The sequence below is a fragment of the Lipotes vexillifer genome, unplaced genomic scaffold (genome assembly GCF_000442215.2).
Source record: "Lipotes vexillifer unplaced genomic scaffold, Lipotes_vexillifer_v1.1 scaffold3000, whole genome shotgun sequence".
In the NCBI taxonomy this organism is placed as follows: domain Eukaryota; kingdom Metazoa; phylum Chordata; class Mammalia; order Artiodactyla; family Lipotidae; genus Lipotes; species Lipotes vexillifer.
Window position 1 is genome coordinate 133381 of NW_006777115.1, and position 15361 is coordinate 148741.

A 15361-nucleotide genomic window follows, 5' to 3' on the forward strand; every position below is an offset into this window, starting at 1 on the left:
TCGGTGACTGTTGCTTTTTTTCTCCAGCTGACTGTACACTGTGGTGGTCCCTTCTCCAGTCCCTTGTCCTTCTCTTCCTATACTCCCTTGGCTTTATACACCCTGTCTCTGCTGGTTCGCTGCATCCCAGCCACCTCCTAGGCCCTCTAACATAATCACTTCAAACTTCATCCTGTATAACACGAGATTGATGAGCGTGTCTTTGCCTGAAATCCCTGACACACACACACACACACACACACACACACACACACACACACACACACACTCACTCACTCACTCACTCACTCTCACTCACTCTCACTCACTCACTCACTCACTCACTCACTGTCCCAGGCTCCTCTCCTGAAACCTGGGTGTTACGATAAGCATGGTGGCATCGTCTTCACAGTGATCCTGAAAAGTAGGTTGGAATTTTTACATTTTACTTACTGAAAAAAACTGAAGTCCAGAGAGATTAAGTAACTTGTCACACCACTAAGAAATGACAAAGCTCTAATTCAGGTGTCTGTTTCCTTTCAGAAGCCGCGTTCGTCTTCACTGTTCCAAGGTTCCTCTCCTGGCTCTTCCTCCTTCTCTTCATGTCCATAGAATTAAGAAACATACTTTGACATTTTTTCCTTGCATTGCTTCTCAGGCCTGTGGCTTTATTAATCTTGTTTGATTTGTCTGCTCTCAAGCGGGTGGGCGCTGCCTCAGAAATTCTCACGGAAGGCCCCTGGCTCTGGTGTGCTTCCAGCCCCCCCGACTCTCCTGTCCTTGGTCAAGCCACCAGTTCCGTCCCGTTTCTCCACTCTGCTCAGTCTCTCATTTTCCATAAAGAGCTCTCAGAGCTGGTATATTCTCTTCACATCTTTTCCTCGTGGACATCAGGGTTTTTCACTGTAAGCAAGTAAAACGTTTGCTGATTGAATCAAAGGGATGGAAAACAGACAGCAGAGATGGGGGAAGTGAGGTAGCTTACACAATGCCCAGAGAGCTGCAGAATCCAGCTTGGAAAATAGGCAGGAACAAGGTGGGGCTCAGTGGTTTCCAGAACTGTAGCCACAGGCGCGCCGTAGAGCAGGTCCACCAGGGACATTGCTTCACCCCACTGGACGCCTGGCGCCATCACGGCAGTGCTGCAGCCTTGGCCAGCCGTCCGCCTGCCGCCTGCATGGAGTGGGTTCTCTGTGGGCTCTGCCTCTCTGGGTAACGAGTTCTCAACCCAGCATTCAGGGCAGACGTCTCCGGATCCAGGTCAGGTGACTTCTCTTAGCTGCAGGGAGGCTGGGGAAATGAATGAATGGCATTTCCAGCTTCTCAGGAGACCTATAAGGTGAAGAATTCCCTGAACTGGGAAGGGGATTCAGAATAGATACCCCCAAACAGGCAGTGTCCACTACACCCTTTTCCTCCTTTATTTGAAGCAGATGACCTTAGCTGTTATGTTTCCGAGAAAATAGCAGTCATCGCATAGGAATACCCTTACCTTCTCAAGAGCAGTCACGCAAATAATAATACAGGGTTGGCCGGAAAGTTCATTCAGGTTCTGCTGTAACATCTTCTGGAAAAACCCGAACGAACTTTTCGGCCAACCCAATACCTTGTCCATATCCACCCAGGACTCTTCCCTCCTATATCATGAAGGACCTGAATCTGCTGTTGGGGTAATTCCTCCGCTTGTTCTCCGGCTTCTCTTCCTGTCTGCCTTCTCGGGAACCTTAGCCCTCGGTCTCTCTCCTATACCTAGCGTCCCCTTCTTAACCAGGTGGTTTCTCATCCATTGTTACGGGTGTTTACACTGAGCTGCTCCTATAGAGGACGCCTATAATCACCTATCTCCCTACCCTGTCAGAGCCAGACTTGCTGAAAGGAGTGTGTGTATGCCACAGTTTCGGGGTTTTCATGTTCTCCTCGCCCACAGTTCAGTCCAGCGGATCCACCTCCAGCTCGGTCACTTCTCAGACGACCCTTCGCCAGGGTCAGTGGTCAGCCTCCTGCTTCCCCCCATCCGTCCATGCTGCAGACGACCTCCTTGTTCCTGGTTCAGTAACACACTTCCCTGGTTCCCCCTGCCCCTCTGTTTCCTCTTTTCTGTGTCCTTTCTGGGCATTCCCTTCCCTGCCTAGCTGTTAAATGTTAGTGCCTCTCAAGGCTGGGCTGCCTTCTTAATTTCTCCTTGTTTTATAGTCAGTTTTATCTGGGTCATGGATTCACTTATTATCTGATGTGAATGACCCAATAATTTCTCTCTCTCTCTTCCAGCCATCTTCCCCTAAGTGCCCCATCAGGCTGACTGCAGCCACGCCCGGCCTGGCCACGTTTGATGGAGCACAGCCATGCCCGTTCATATATCAGTACATATCGTTCATGGCTGTGTTTGAGCTAAAAGGACAGAGTCAAGTGTTTGCAGCAGACTGTATGGACCTCATGGCTGTATTTTTATTCACTGTTTGGTCCTTTACAGAAAGCTTTGCTGACCCCCGCTGCAGACATTCTTCTTGAATGTCTATAAATCATCTAAAACTTAGATGTCTGACACCAGGCGCCTTATATTTGCCCCAAACTTGATCTTTTTCTACTATTGTAAACAGCACCACTGTCTATACAGCTGCACAAAGCAGGGAACTCAGCGCTTTTCCTGACTCTGGACCAGATCCTGTCGCTCTTACCTCCTGAGTGTTTCTCAGTCACCATCTCCCGTCTCTGCGTTTGGCCTTGGTCCAGGCTGCATTGTCCACTGCACTGCTCCCCTCGGTGAACCACCTGCGTCCCCTCTTCCTCCCTTTCGATCTCCTCTCCACACCGAGGCCAGAGCAGGTTCTTCAAAATGAAAATGTGATCAGGTCGTCCACTTTCTTAAAACACTGCTCTCAGAACAAAGACCGAAGCTGTGCGTGGCCTGCAGGTCTCACGTGGCCTGTGCCCTCCTCCCCGTCCAGTCCGTGTGCCCCACGTTCCCACCTCTGCACTCGTGGATGCATGGATGGGCTCAGTTTTCTGTTGCTGGAACATTCCAAAGCCCAGGGGTGTGAACAACAACCCTCTGCTATTTTTCCTGCTTCTGGATTGACTGGACCAGGCTGGGCTGGGACCTGCGAACGACTTCTTCGGCCACGTGCTTGTCACCTTGGCTGCAGTAGTGGGGACAGCCGCGGTGCCGGGCACCACTGGTTCTAAAGCTCTGTCGGTGGTCGCTCAGGGTGCCGAGGACGAGCGTTCCAGGAGGACGCATCCTGGTGAACCCTCGCGTTCCCAGCCTCTGATCGCGTGCTGCTTATTGGCCAGGGCAGATGGCGTGAGCAAGCCCCCCAGCTGGCGGGGCCCGCGTTAGGGCCTGATTACCGGACAGCTTGCCTCATGGGGGCCCCTATCTGGCCGAGCACCACCCTGACCTTTTCTGTTCTCTCTGCCTGCATAACTGCTGCTCTTCCTTCAGATCGCAGTTCATGTGTCATTTGTGTCATTTCTTTTTTTCTTTTTTTTCTTTTTTTTTTTTTTTTGCGGTACGCGGGCCTCTCACTGCTGTGGCCTCTCCCGTTGCGGAGCACAGGCTGCGGACGCGCAGGCTCAGCGGCCACGGCTCACGGGCCCAGCCGCTCCGCGGCACGTGGGATCTTCCCGGACCGGGGCACGAACCCGCGTCCCCTGCATCGGCAGGCGGACCCCCAACCACAGCGCCACCAGGGAAGCGCTCTTGAGGCCTTTTGTAAGCAGCTGCAGGGCCCCATTTAACCTCTGCTGCTCCCTCCCGCACGGGGGCCTTTGCCTCCCGCTTGCCTGTCTTGGTTCGTCTTGGTCTTCTGTTCCCCCTCCTTCCTGTTCCCCTGCCCACCCCCGCTTTCTACAGCCAGCCCTTGTCTCCGTGCAGTGAGCTCACCCTGGTCTCCCCCAGTTACTCCTCGCCTGAGCGGTTAGCGGGCGTGGGTCTGATGAGTGTTGTGCGCGGGGGCATCTGGCTCTGGGATGTTCCTGTGCTTTCTCGCTTCTCCTCTCTTCCCACCCAGGCCGTGGCTGCGTCGGGGAAGAGCCGGCCTCATGGCCCGGGCCCCAAGCGTCCAGCCCGGTGCCTTGATGTGCTCGGGCTCGCAGCAGCCTTGAATGACTGTTTCGTGTATCTGATTTATTTTCAGGCTGAAGAAAACCTTAAAACAAGCATTTGTACGTTTTTATCAGTTTTGTCGCATTTGGACATCATTACTGAAAATATTCCAGAGAAGGTAGGTTTATATTGTTTATGAGAAGAGTTCAGACTTGACTATCAAAATAGAACTTATACATTTGTGCTGTTTTCATTTAGAGTAGTCCTTGTGTGTTTTAGTTTCTCCCCTTCCCTTCCACTCCCCTCCTAATGGCACACGCACTTAGACACAAATGCACAATAAGGTGTTACCCACGGGCACACACACACTGAGATAGCGCCTGAGCCCATGTTAAATCTCTAGACAAATTAATGGGCAACTTTTAATGATAGGATGCTTAACTTTATACAAGATTATTTAAATAAGACTTCCCTTATTGCATTTAACTGTTCCTTGGCTGGCAGAGTTATTTAACAAATGCTTGTACAAAGAAACTCATGGTCAGAGTATTAAAAGCCATTGTGTTATTGAAGGTTTGTATAAAATGACCGTCATTATTCAGAGTGTGAAAGCCAGTTCTTCATCTTTCTCAGGGTTAAAGCATCTTCCCTAGATAAGTAGAGATCTTAGCTAATTCTGGTTAATCACTATGGCAACTGCGGAGAATTCAGGAAAACCTGCCGGTAAAGATCTAGAGCAAGATTCTTCTATATTATTGAATCTACATGGAGTGTACTTATATGTCGTGAACTCTGGGAGAAACTTAACACAGTCGACCCTCGGTCAACACAGGAGTTGGGAGTACCGACCCTCTGCGCAGTGGGAAATCCACACGTAACTTTACAGTCACCGTAATACAAGGTTCCTCATCTGTATCTGCGGATTCAACCACCCGAGGATCACGTAGCACTGTAGTACGTCTTTAGTGAAAAAAATCCACGTATAAATGTGGACCCGCACAGTTCAAACCCCTGTTGTTCAATAGTCAGCTGTCTGAAATAAATGTTGTTTAGTGTTGAAAGTGAGGTAAAAATATTGGGGGGATAGGCTTCCTAGAACTTTTCAAAGTGTTGTCTTTAAGCACAGTAACAGTCAGATTTCGTTGTTAACCTATTTCATCAATCCTAGGAACAGGTCTTTCTTCCCACCACATTTTAACCTCCAAAACCATGATAATACCTTAAAATTGACGGTGTGTTACAGTGTCTGTCAGCCAGATGGCAGTGGGTTAGTTATAGTTATGTGAAAACTTGTGTTAACACCTTCTGGTAAGAGTTAAGAAAGCTCTAGCATCAGGTAATAGCAGTTGTTATCTTTCTGTTTTAAATATGTGCAGGGAAGAGATCTGCTTACAATCTGTTGAGAGAAGTAAGATAGACAAGAAACTGTACTATTGCAGGGCTCTTAGCTTGGTGCGGCCCAGTAACCTTTACAGATGAGCCGTTTGGTAGGAGCATTAAGGTAGCTCCCGTTATTAAAAGTTTGAGTCCATCTGGTTTCCACATTAATACATGTCACTTCCTTTGCCTTTCAATATCTGTTGAACTGTGTGGTTTTAGAAATCAGGGATTATCACTGCATAAAATCTCCTGGCTGTGAAGGTGAAGAACTCTGTGAATTCACAGGAAAAGACTACAGGGAAGTTTAAACTCTTACTGTTTTTCTCCCCACTTCTTAATTTTCCTGCCACCACTCAGTGCTGTGTGGGTCCAAGGTCACTATTAAGGGAAACACAGTAGTTCAGACCAGGAGAAAACAGCATTTTATGAGGTACGTTGCTCACGTTCACTTAATATTTCTAACTTTTTCAGCCCATGGTAAGGTCGTAAGTGATGGAGACTTCTTTAGAACACTGGTCATACAATGGTTAGCATGAAAGTGCTTCATTCAGATTAACCTAGGGACTGGAGTATATGGGCAAGAACGTGTGTGGCAGCACGTGGCAGATAAAAAACTAGAGAGCTGCGAAGATACTTTCCTTCCTGAGGAAATCACTCCTGCCAGCGTATCTGTCTGAGAATGACAACGCAAAACCAGTGAAATAAGATTTTACTTTGTAGCATTTTTGTCACCTGTACTCCTTGTTCTTGTTCATACAGTCAAGGGTAAAATGGTCCATGTTTACATCTGAAGAATGTTTCTCCTTTTCAGAAACTAATTCTGAAGCAAGCCCTTATTATCGTACTGCACTGGTGTTTTAATCACAATTTTAGCGTTCGACTGTACGCCTTGGTTGCTCTTAAGAAAATCTGGAGCATGTGTAAGACATTGCACGTTGAAGAACTTGATGCTTTGACTTCCATTATTGAATCCAGTCTGAATCAAGTGGAAAACATGCATGGAGCAGGGTAAGCAGGCCTTGTCCCCTTACGCCTCGGTCCAGCATTGTGTGCAGAGAGGGCATAGAGGGTGCCCAGCTTTTAGCAGCTTCTGTTTAGCCCATCACGCTGCAGTGCACAGAGCTCAGATTAAGCAGCATTTAAGCAGCTCACTATTTGATGTGCAGTTTAATTACAGTTCTAAGTGCTGTCAGCTCCGTCATTGACCTTTTTCTTTTCTTTTTCTTTTTTTGCTCTTTAATCCTTGATCTTTAATTTAGGGACCTCTAGATGTTTCTCTTCAGCGTAGCCAAATGTTTTCATCCTCTGTTGTCAAAGAACTGCTGAGAAGCAGCATGACCTGACTCTAAAGCCATGCTCATAACCGCTCAGATGTCCGGGTTAAAGCTGGAAGCTCTTGCCTTTTTCTTTTCTAAGAGAACTTCTCTATCCCCCAAACAAAATCCTACTCAGATGCTCAATATCAAACAGATACAACACAGCTGCTGTGATGGAGTAGGTCGGGGTGCACGACTCAATAGCAAAACCCAGGGGGATGGGAGCTCGGACGCATATTGGGGTGCTGTCCTTTGAAGAGACCCTTGAAAGCCAAGGGGCAGAGAAGACAGGTGCATAAGGAGGGGCCAGTCTCTCATCTCAGGGCTGCTCTTCTCACCCCGCTGATGTTGAGGCCCAGCCGGCAGTGACAGGAGGGGCTGGGAACTCAGGGGTGGAGAAGGTACCGTTGGCCAGAGCAGGAGAATGATCTTGCCGGGAAGGCGTCTTGAAATTGCTGCTTAGCTTTTGGGTTGTTGGTCATGAATTTAAACTGAAACCTGCCGGTGGCCATGTTTTGTAATTTTTATTCCTCCCTCTTTTGCCTTCTAAAACTTGACAGATTTTTGGGTTTTGTTGTTTGTATGTATCTAAGTATTTAAAACCTATTACTTTCATTTGGCTTACGGAAGTTGGTACAGTTTGGCTGCGTGTCGTGAATCTTCAGGGTAGAAAACGTGACTTACGTGGACTTCCTGGCAGTCCCGAGGTTAAGACTCCGCGCTTCCACTGCAGTGGGCAGTCCCTGGTCGGGGAACTGAGATCCCACATGCTGCGCGGCGCAGCCAAAAACAAAAAAGTAACTTATGTAACGATTTTCTCTCCTGGCGGGGGGGGGGGGGGGGGAGCATTTATGGCCAGAGAGAGACATAAGGATCCCAGCCTAGATTTCTTACGTGGTTCCCTTTTAGAATACTTTTTCCCCAAGCAAGTGAGTTGTACCTGTGGCAGCTGTTCCTGTGAGATTTTCCCATCGTTGTCTGTTGACTGACGACTGGACTGTCTCTTCTTTGATGGAGTGGAGACCTGAGTTGCATTCTTGTTGAGTCATTGTTTGACAGTGGGACTGTGAGAGAGTTATTTCTTTGTCTGTCCTTGAGTTTCACTTCAAAATGTCAGATTTAGGGTCAGCTTTTAAGGACGCGGATCCTGGAGATAGGGGTTATAAATCTTGGGATAAAATTCACAAGATTGTCCGTTCATTCTAAATTCTGCAGTGCCTCTTTAAGAGAGCTACTTGGTTTTCCCCCTTACCGGAGTGGGTTCACTAGTCTGTACCTCACATGTATCTTTAACACTTAGGAACGCAAAGAAGAATTGGCAACGGATCCAGGAGCATTTCTTTTTTGCAGCGTTCCACCCACTTAAGGACTACTGTCTGGAGGTGAGCAGAGGGTCTCATTTGCGAACGACTCTCTTCCGTATCCTTAGTCCCGGTGCTTCCTTTCTGCCGCGGTTGTTGAAGGTGTAATGAGGTTAATTGTCCTTACAACACCGCCTTCACGGTCGTAAAGTGCTCCGTGTAATTTTGTCACTTCGTGCAGACGGCTGCTTGCGCTTCACTCTTCAGCAGTGAAAACTGGCTCGTCATTTTCACTTTCTGTTTCTCAGGCAGTGTCTGGCTTGTAAACACTGGAAGGGGGAATATTTAACTCTGAACAGAAATCTGTTCTGACATTAAAAGGAAATGAGTGAGAACATTTGTGCAGGTGAGATTTGTTGTAACGAACGAAGCCCATTGTTATGAAAGAGCGGGAAGATCTACTCTTTTGTTAAGTGCCTATTTTAGGTTCTGGATGGCTGGGATTGTATAGCAAATGACCCACCATCTCAGTGATCCTAACAGAACGTGCTTATATAATTTCTTTAAACTTATTACAGTTAGCATGTGAATTAATTAATATACAGATTATTAAAATTTGTACATATGATATTACTTTCTCCCTTTTTCGACTACAGTTACAGTGTTCTGCCTTGGAATTTAAAACATGTGATCTAGGAACCTGGAAGTATCAGAAACTTTAGCTACCATATGCATAAGCAGTTTTTTGTTGTTGTTGGGTTGTGTGTGTGTGTGTGTGTGTGTGTGTGTGTGTGTGTGTGGATTACTAATAAGCTGGACTTTAAAAAAAAAATACAGATCTATATGTTGTGAGATAGTCATCATAGAACATTATTGTGTACTTTGTTGCTTCACTGCAAAAATTATTTAGGATTTTTCAAATACTTTAACGTGCTCTGTTCTGTGTCCTTTAGCGCCCAGAATGCTTTGTTTGACATCTTTCTGAAGGACTCTTAATAACTCTCTAGTGCTAAGTCAGCCTTTTCTATTCAGTTCTCCAGCAGGAGTAAGTCCCTTGCTTCCACTTTTCCTTCATCCTGACTTTGACTGCCTCACCCTCATATGTTTTATATATTTTATTCTCTATTAATTATACGAACCATAACTGTACATATCAATACAATAATGGCACACAAGAACTCTGTTTCTCTGTACATTTGGAGCTATACTTGGTACCTACTTAATAAACAGTTGCATTCATTATGCCAGTTTCAATTTGCACAAATATTGCTAATAAAGAGAAAACCATATTCATTCTAAAAACTTTTATGAAGACTTGGACATTGTTATAAGTTTATTACTTTATTTCTAAATTGCCTACCGTGCTTCTGACTCCTATGTGCCTTTTCACATTTGAGGGTTATCTGGATCTCAGTTTTCTTGTCATAGGTAAGAAAAGGGAAGGAGGATTGTCATGTAGTGACTGAATAACTGCTGTTCACAGTGGTGTCACACTGTGCAGTTTACAAATCACTTTCATGTGCTCTTTTAACCTGATTTTACCCTCATTTTACCAATGAGGAAGTTGAAGCTGAGAGAGGCTAATGACTTGTCTAACGTCACACAGCTAAGATACAGTCGAGGCAAAATCTAGATTCTAAATTTGTATATTGGCAGCGAGAGTAAAGATCTGGCATCACAAGAGCTTGAACTTGATTGCTTATGGAGGTGTCTGGCTGTCAATAAATAGCATTTGTCCAAATGTTGTCCAACATTAATGCTGATTAATTCCAAAACACTTCTTGCTTGTATTAAGAGCATGGTGTATATTATGTTACATACAGTTAGAAATACTGGAGTGGAAGATCTGCCGGCTCTCAAGGATTTCCTAAATTAATCCCTTAATTTCTTAGAGAAGATAAGAAGTATAGATAGACAATTGCTACAAGATATAAATGAAAGTATGTAATTTGATCAGATGTGGTAGTTTGGGAGAACACATCAGTAATAATAATTAAGTTGTACTTTAAACATGTTATCGTGTATTTCTTTGTTATATTTAAGGGGAAAACAATTAGATTTTTACAATTCTCCTTTCAGACCATATTTTACATCCTTCCACGCCTTTCCGGCCTTGTTGAGGACGAATGGATCGCCATTGGTAAATTTACCAGGTTCACTGACATTCCTTTAGATGCAAGATTTCAGTGGTACCTTTCTCCAACTCAACTCTGTGAACTAAAACCAGGTGACTGGTCCCAGCAGGACATAGGTAAGAAAAACTTGTTTTACTTTTGCTCCCTGTTGCTTTGGTCAGGGTCACTGATTGACGTTACTTAGAATAGGTGGTTGATAAGCACCACTTTTTCATTGATGTGGTGAATTCTGCTCCACTTAGAGAAAAGACAGAAAGCGTGGTGTCACTCTGACTAGTACTTTCTGTTGACCTTGGCTTTGCTCTTAATAGCCAGAGAGAGCTTGATCTGCTTTACTATATAAAGCTAAAGGCTTCTGTCTTCTTTGAAGTATTGATAATTAATATTCATTGCTCTTCTACTATATATTTCTGAAAAAATATAGATATAAAAAAGGGCCAAATTAAGAAATCTCTTTTCTTGTCCTATTTGGGAGTGAAGCAGAGCTCTGCATTCCCTGCTCCGTCTGGCTGAACATCACTCATCTCTTACCCCTCTTTTCCCTATGGCTCCAGCCCTCCTTTCACGTGCCCCCGCCCCCATCCTTCCCTGCAGCTTTCTCAAGGAGCCCCCCCGCCCTTTCCCTCTGTTGCTTCCCGTCCTCCTCCTTCCCTTCACAATCCAGCTGCCCCCAAAAACCGGGGATCAAGTCCCCCCCACCACCACCCATTTTTAAAATCACAGCTAACCTTAAGAGATGTGTAGTAGTGATCTGCATTCTCAGCATTTCTGTCACTCACATTTTGTCCTCCTTCTGGCTTCCCCAGCCCATAAGCATCATGAAAACTTCTTTCAGGAAAGCAGAAATTGTCTTTGTCTGCTTCTTTACAAAATCTAAACAGACGCTCTTTTCTTACCATACCTGACCCTATGTAGCATTTATTTGCCCATTTCTTGCTCTCCTGATTTTTCTCCTCAGTCTGACTTTTCTCACTCTCCTTTGAGTTCCCCTCCCTCGTCCCTTGTATTTATAGTTCTCTCGAATCTTAGTGTTTTCGGGAATCCCTTGGACATCATGTTAAAGGTGCCGATTCTTGGGTCCCACCCTTAGAGTTTTGTCTGGAGGAGTGTTCTGGGAAAGTGCATTTTTTTATCAAATACTCTAGGTGGTTCATTTTAAGACTGTCACCTTAAATTCATTTACTGGGTTAACAAAGATTCACTGGTTGCCCCCTGTGTGCTGAACAAAAGACAAAGGCCCTGCCCTCAGGGCGCTTACATTCCTCCAGGGGGACAACCCTAAACAAACAGATAAGATGTCAGGTAGTGTGGAGAAAATAAAGCAGAGTAAAGAGTGTGAGAGAGGATTAAAAAGACCTTTTTAAGGAGTTGACATGGAGCAGAGGCTCCATGAAGTGACAGCAAGTCAGGCAAAGCCTGGGGAAGAGCAAATGTGGATTTGGGGGCAAAAGACAGCGACGGGAGCCTTCTCGGGGCGGAGGGGCCGGCCTGGCCGGGAGGGGAAGAGAGGGGAGCCGCACATCTGCACGTCTTGCCTGACTTCTGCCGCGGCGTGAGTGGGGCAGAGAAGTGGGGAGTTACTGGATGGGGAGAAGGCTACAGAGGTCTTTCTGTTTGTTTCGTTTGTTTTGGGTAAAGAGGGGGATATTGCAACAGGGTTTCTCCGCTGAGACGTGAATGCTAAACGCTTTCATTGGCCTGGTTTTCTTCTCATTCTCTTTGTTCTCCCTGCACATTTTTGTTAATTTCCACAACTGGAAACCACCACCTATGTAACTGCAGCTTCCAGATCTTTCTCTCTGGCCAGCCTCCTTCCTGAGCCTTCTAGACGCTTACACTAGCTCATCTATAAGCTCCTTAAACTCAGTATCCAAATCCACGGTACCCTTCTGCCACGTTACCTTTCTGCCCAGACGCGCCTCTTCTAATTCCCGTCCTATCAGTGGTCTCACAGGAGTCATTCTTCTGGGGTCTTCTAGCCACATCCGTCCGCTAACAGATCTTGGCGATTCTGCCCTTCCTCTTCAGCCCCTCTTGCAGAGACTGTTTCTGTCTTTGCTGGGCTAGTGTGAAAGCCTCTCGGTGGTTTTCCCTGCCCACTTATCCTCCACATCATTTTTAAGAGGGGTTTTTTCTGCAACACAAAACCAGTACTGTTACCCCCCTTCTTAAAACCCCCTCCTGTCTGTAGAATAAATTCTCTATCATTTTATACACAAAACCCTAACGACCTGGCCTGAGTCACGTCCCTCCCTCCACTGCAGGCTGTGAGCGACGCTAAGGCACCGCCGCTGGCTGCCTGAGTCCCTGTCCTTCCGCGCCCTGTCTGCCCCGCGCTTCCCACACGCTCTCCTTTGCAGACTCTTACACTCCCTTCCCAGAGCCCTCCTGCGTCTTGCTCTTTTGCCCCTCCCTCCCCCAGACATTAGCAGCTCCTGTCTGTGTGGGCACACCCTCAGTATAGTACTGTGTTGTGGTTCCCTGCGTGTCTCTCCCCTCCCCAGTAACCTAAGTGCCCCCGTTTGCTCAGTCAGGTCTGGAGTGGGAAGGAGAGCCTGGAAGGAGAGTCTCAGTCCTGAACTAGAGATCACAACGCACATTAGGTCAATGACACCCGTGTACTCACGGCAGTAGCCAAGAGATAACTGCTCCAAAGAACAGTCCTCGTTTTTAGAAAAGGTCCCCCAAGTACTTGGAAAATAATTTAAGATAAAGACTGTTGATGTTGTTTTCCGGCATACAGTATTCCTACAGAAAATTCCAATCTAATAACACCACTGTTTGTAAGATATGCCATTATTTTATGTAACTCTAAGAAAAAAATGCTGCCAAACCCATGATACCCTTATGGATTCTAAGATGCTTCCCAATTTGGGGTATGCTAAAATGGAAAAAATGTGCATCTTTGATTTTCATGAAATATTGTCGTATTTTGGTTAGCAGGGTAGAATTTGAACATTTTAAACTGTTACTGAAAATGACAGTTGTATCTGAATCCAAGTAAAGTTCTTCAGTCAATGAATCTCATTCTAAACTATCATTTTTAAGCTCTTAAAAAAGTATATATGCATGTAAATCAACAGAGAGGGAGATTTATATTTTCTTTTTCTTTCCCAGGTTCTCACTCAGGCGAAGCAGATAACGAGTCAGAGTGGAGTGATGTTCAGAAGAAGATTATCCCATGGAGAAACAATGTTCCCGACTTAGACCTGGAGCTGGTATTTCAGGATCGTGCGGCCAAACTTGGGAAGTCACTCAGCAGACTGATTGTAGTGGCCTCACTCGTTGACAAACCAACCAACTTAGGAGGTAAAATTAGAGTTTCCACTGGGCTTGCTTAACATCTTCTGATCCTGAAAATTTGTAATTGACCCAGTGCCATTTGTGGCCTCTCTTCCACATTTCCCCCTCTCCGGGAGCTTCAGAGGAATGCCTGGGACCTAGTGAACTTGGCCTTAGACTGGCGGCAGTAACCCCGGCTTGTCATGTGCAGGGCTGTGCCGGACCTGTGAGGTGTTCGGGGCCTCGGTGCTCGTGGTTGGCAGCCTTCAGTGCACCAGAGACAAGCAGTTTCAGCACCTCAGCGTTTCAGCAGAACAGTGGCTTCCTTTAGTGGAGGTGGGCGCAAAGTGCTGTATTATTAAAATTTTCATTTGCTAGACTCTCTTGTAGTACTCTGTCTTCACGTTATCAACCCTTTTGCAGTAGTCCAGCCTTGGACAGCTTAAAAATAATACTGAAAAGTAAAATATAGCCCACTCTGTTCTCCTGTTCTTACTGTCTTTCACACTGTTGTATTTTTAGAAATCAATAATGTAGAATTCTTTTCAGTAAAATGTGTCCTGTTATAAGTCACTCTCGTTTGATAAATTTATGAGATGTTGGGAGCGTTCTCTTTTATAGTGTATAATTCTGTCCTTTTCCTTTTAACAAATTTCAGTTTCATGAAAGTGTTTTTTTCTTTAACTGATTTTACCCCCAGGAGGGCTGTAAATGAATGATTTAATATTCTGCTCTTTGTAAACGAATATTAAGGTAAAACCACCTCAGCTGACCGATTATCTGCAACAGAAAAAAGCAGAAGGTTACACCATCGTGGGTGTGGAACAGACGGTGAAAAGTTTAGACCTAACCCAGTACTGCTTCCCTGAGAAGTCTCTACTCTTGTTGGGGTAAGAACACTGTCTCGAGAGTCAGTCTGGAAAACGTTTCAGAAGGTTTACAGTTTTACCTGGACTCTTGATCATACACCTGTACCTGGCTTTTGACTTGCAAGGTTTATGGAAAGCCCCCCTAAGTTTTCGTTTTATTTCACCCGTTTGGGATGGTCAGGTGAACACAGAATTGACCCATAAACCCTCTTGTTACGCTCTTCTTTATTTCCCCGGTACCATAGACTTGTGTCATTTTGTTAACCTGTCTCTTCCAGTAACATCCAGGATATCTGAGAAAAAAACTGTTTATTATAAGAAAACTAACCGTTCTTCTCCCATTTTTCTGAATCAGAAATGAACGGGAAGGAATTCCAGCAAATCTGATCCAGCAACTGGACGTGTGTGTGGAAATTCCTCAACAGGGCATCATCCGCTCCCTCAACGTCCACGTGAGTGGAGCTCTGCTCATCTGGGAATACACCAGGCAGCAGCTGCTAAAGCAGGGGGACCCTGGGTCCTGAAGCTCGGGCCTTGTCTGAGACGAGTTATCAAGTTATCGAGTTATCTGTCGGTGCTGTTGAAACATTGTTTTAGAACTATTTGGACTGATGAGATAGATTCTGAAATCTGGTGGGATAATTTGCATTTCTTTATTTGCAGTTTAATGCCAAAACTTTGTCATGTGCCTTAACTATATTGCTGTATGTCGTCCCCTTTAATAAACCTTTCTTAAAGCTTAGTTGTGTTGCTTCTTTAATAAAATATTTTAAGCAACTGTGGAAATAAAACAATGTATTTTAAAAAGATCATTTCTTTCCTAGAAACTAGAATTGTCAGAAATGTGGATCATGGTAGGAGAAAGGCAGAATTAGGGCAGCTCTGATTATCTGTGAATACCGCACCCCTGTCAAGAGCGAGCGCAGGGCAGGGCAGGGGGTGGGGGGGGGGGGCAAAGCTTCAGCATGAGGAGGAGTCATTGGCCTCTTTCTGCTGATTTGTATCTACTTCTGCGCAGGGAGGAAACATGCTTGGCAAGGTGCCAAACCAGCTT

The 15361-nt window shown here is 45.6% G+C and overlaps 1 protein-coding gene across 1 annotated transcript in view; it reads left to right on the top strand.

Annotated features, from left to right (window-relative positions):
• Nucleotides 1–14831, top strand: part of TARBP1 (tRNA guanosine 2 -O-methyltransferase TARBP1) — a 66953-nt gene extending 52122 nt beyond the window's left edge. Inside the window, exons 24-31 of the mRNA XM_007450805.1 lie at nt 4116–4202; nt 6216–6412; nt 8021–8102; nt 10101–10272; nt 13274–13465; nt 13650–13774; nt 14192–14328; nt 14663–14831. Coding sequence (XP_007450867.1) covers nt 4116–4202; nt 6216–6412; nt 8021–8102; nt 10101–10272; nt 13274–13465; nt 13650–13774; nt 14192–14328; nt 14663–14831 — 1161 coding nt within the window. The remainder of the gene's footprint in view (nt 1–4115; nt 4203–6215; nt 6413–8020; nt 8103–10100; nt 10273–13273; nt 13466–13649; nt 13775–14191; nt 14329–14662) is intronic.
• Nucleotides 14832–15361: the final 530 nt, after the last annotated feature.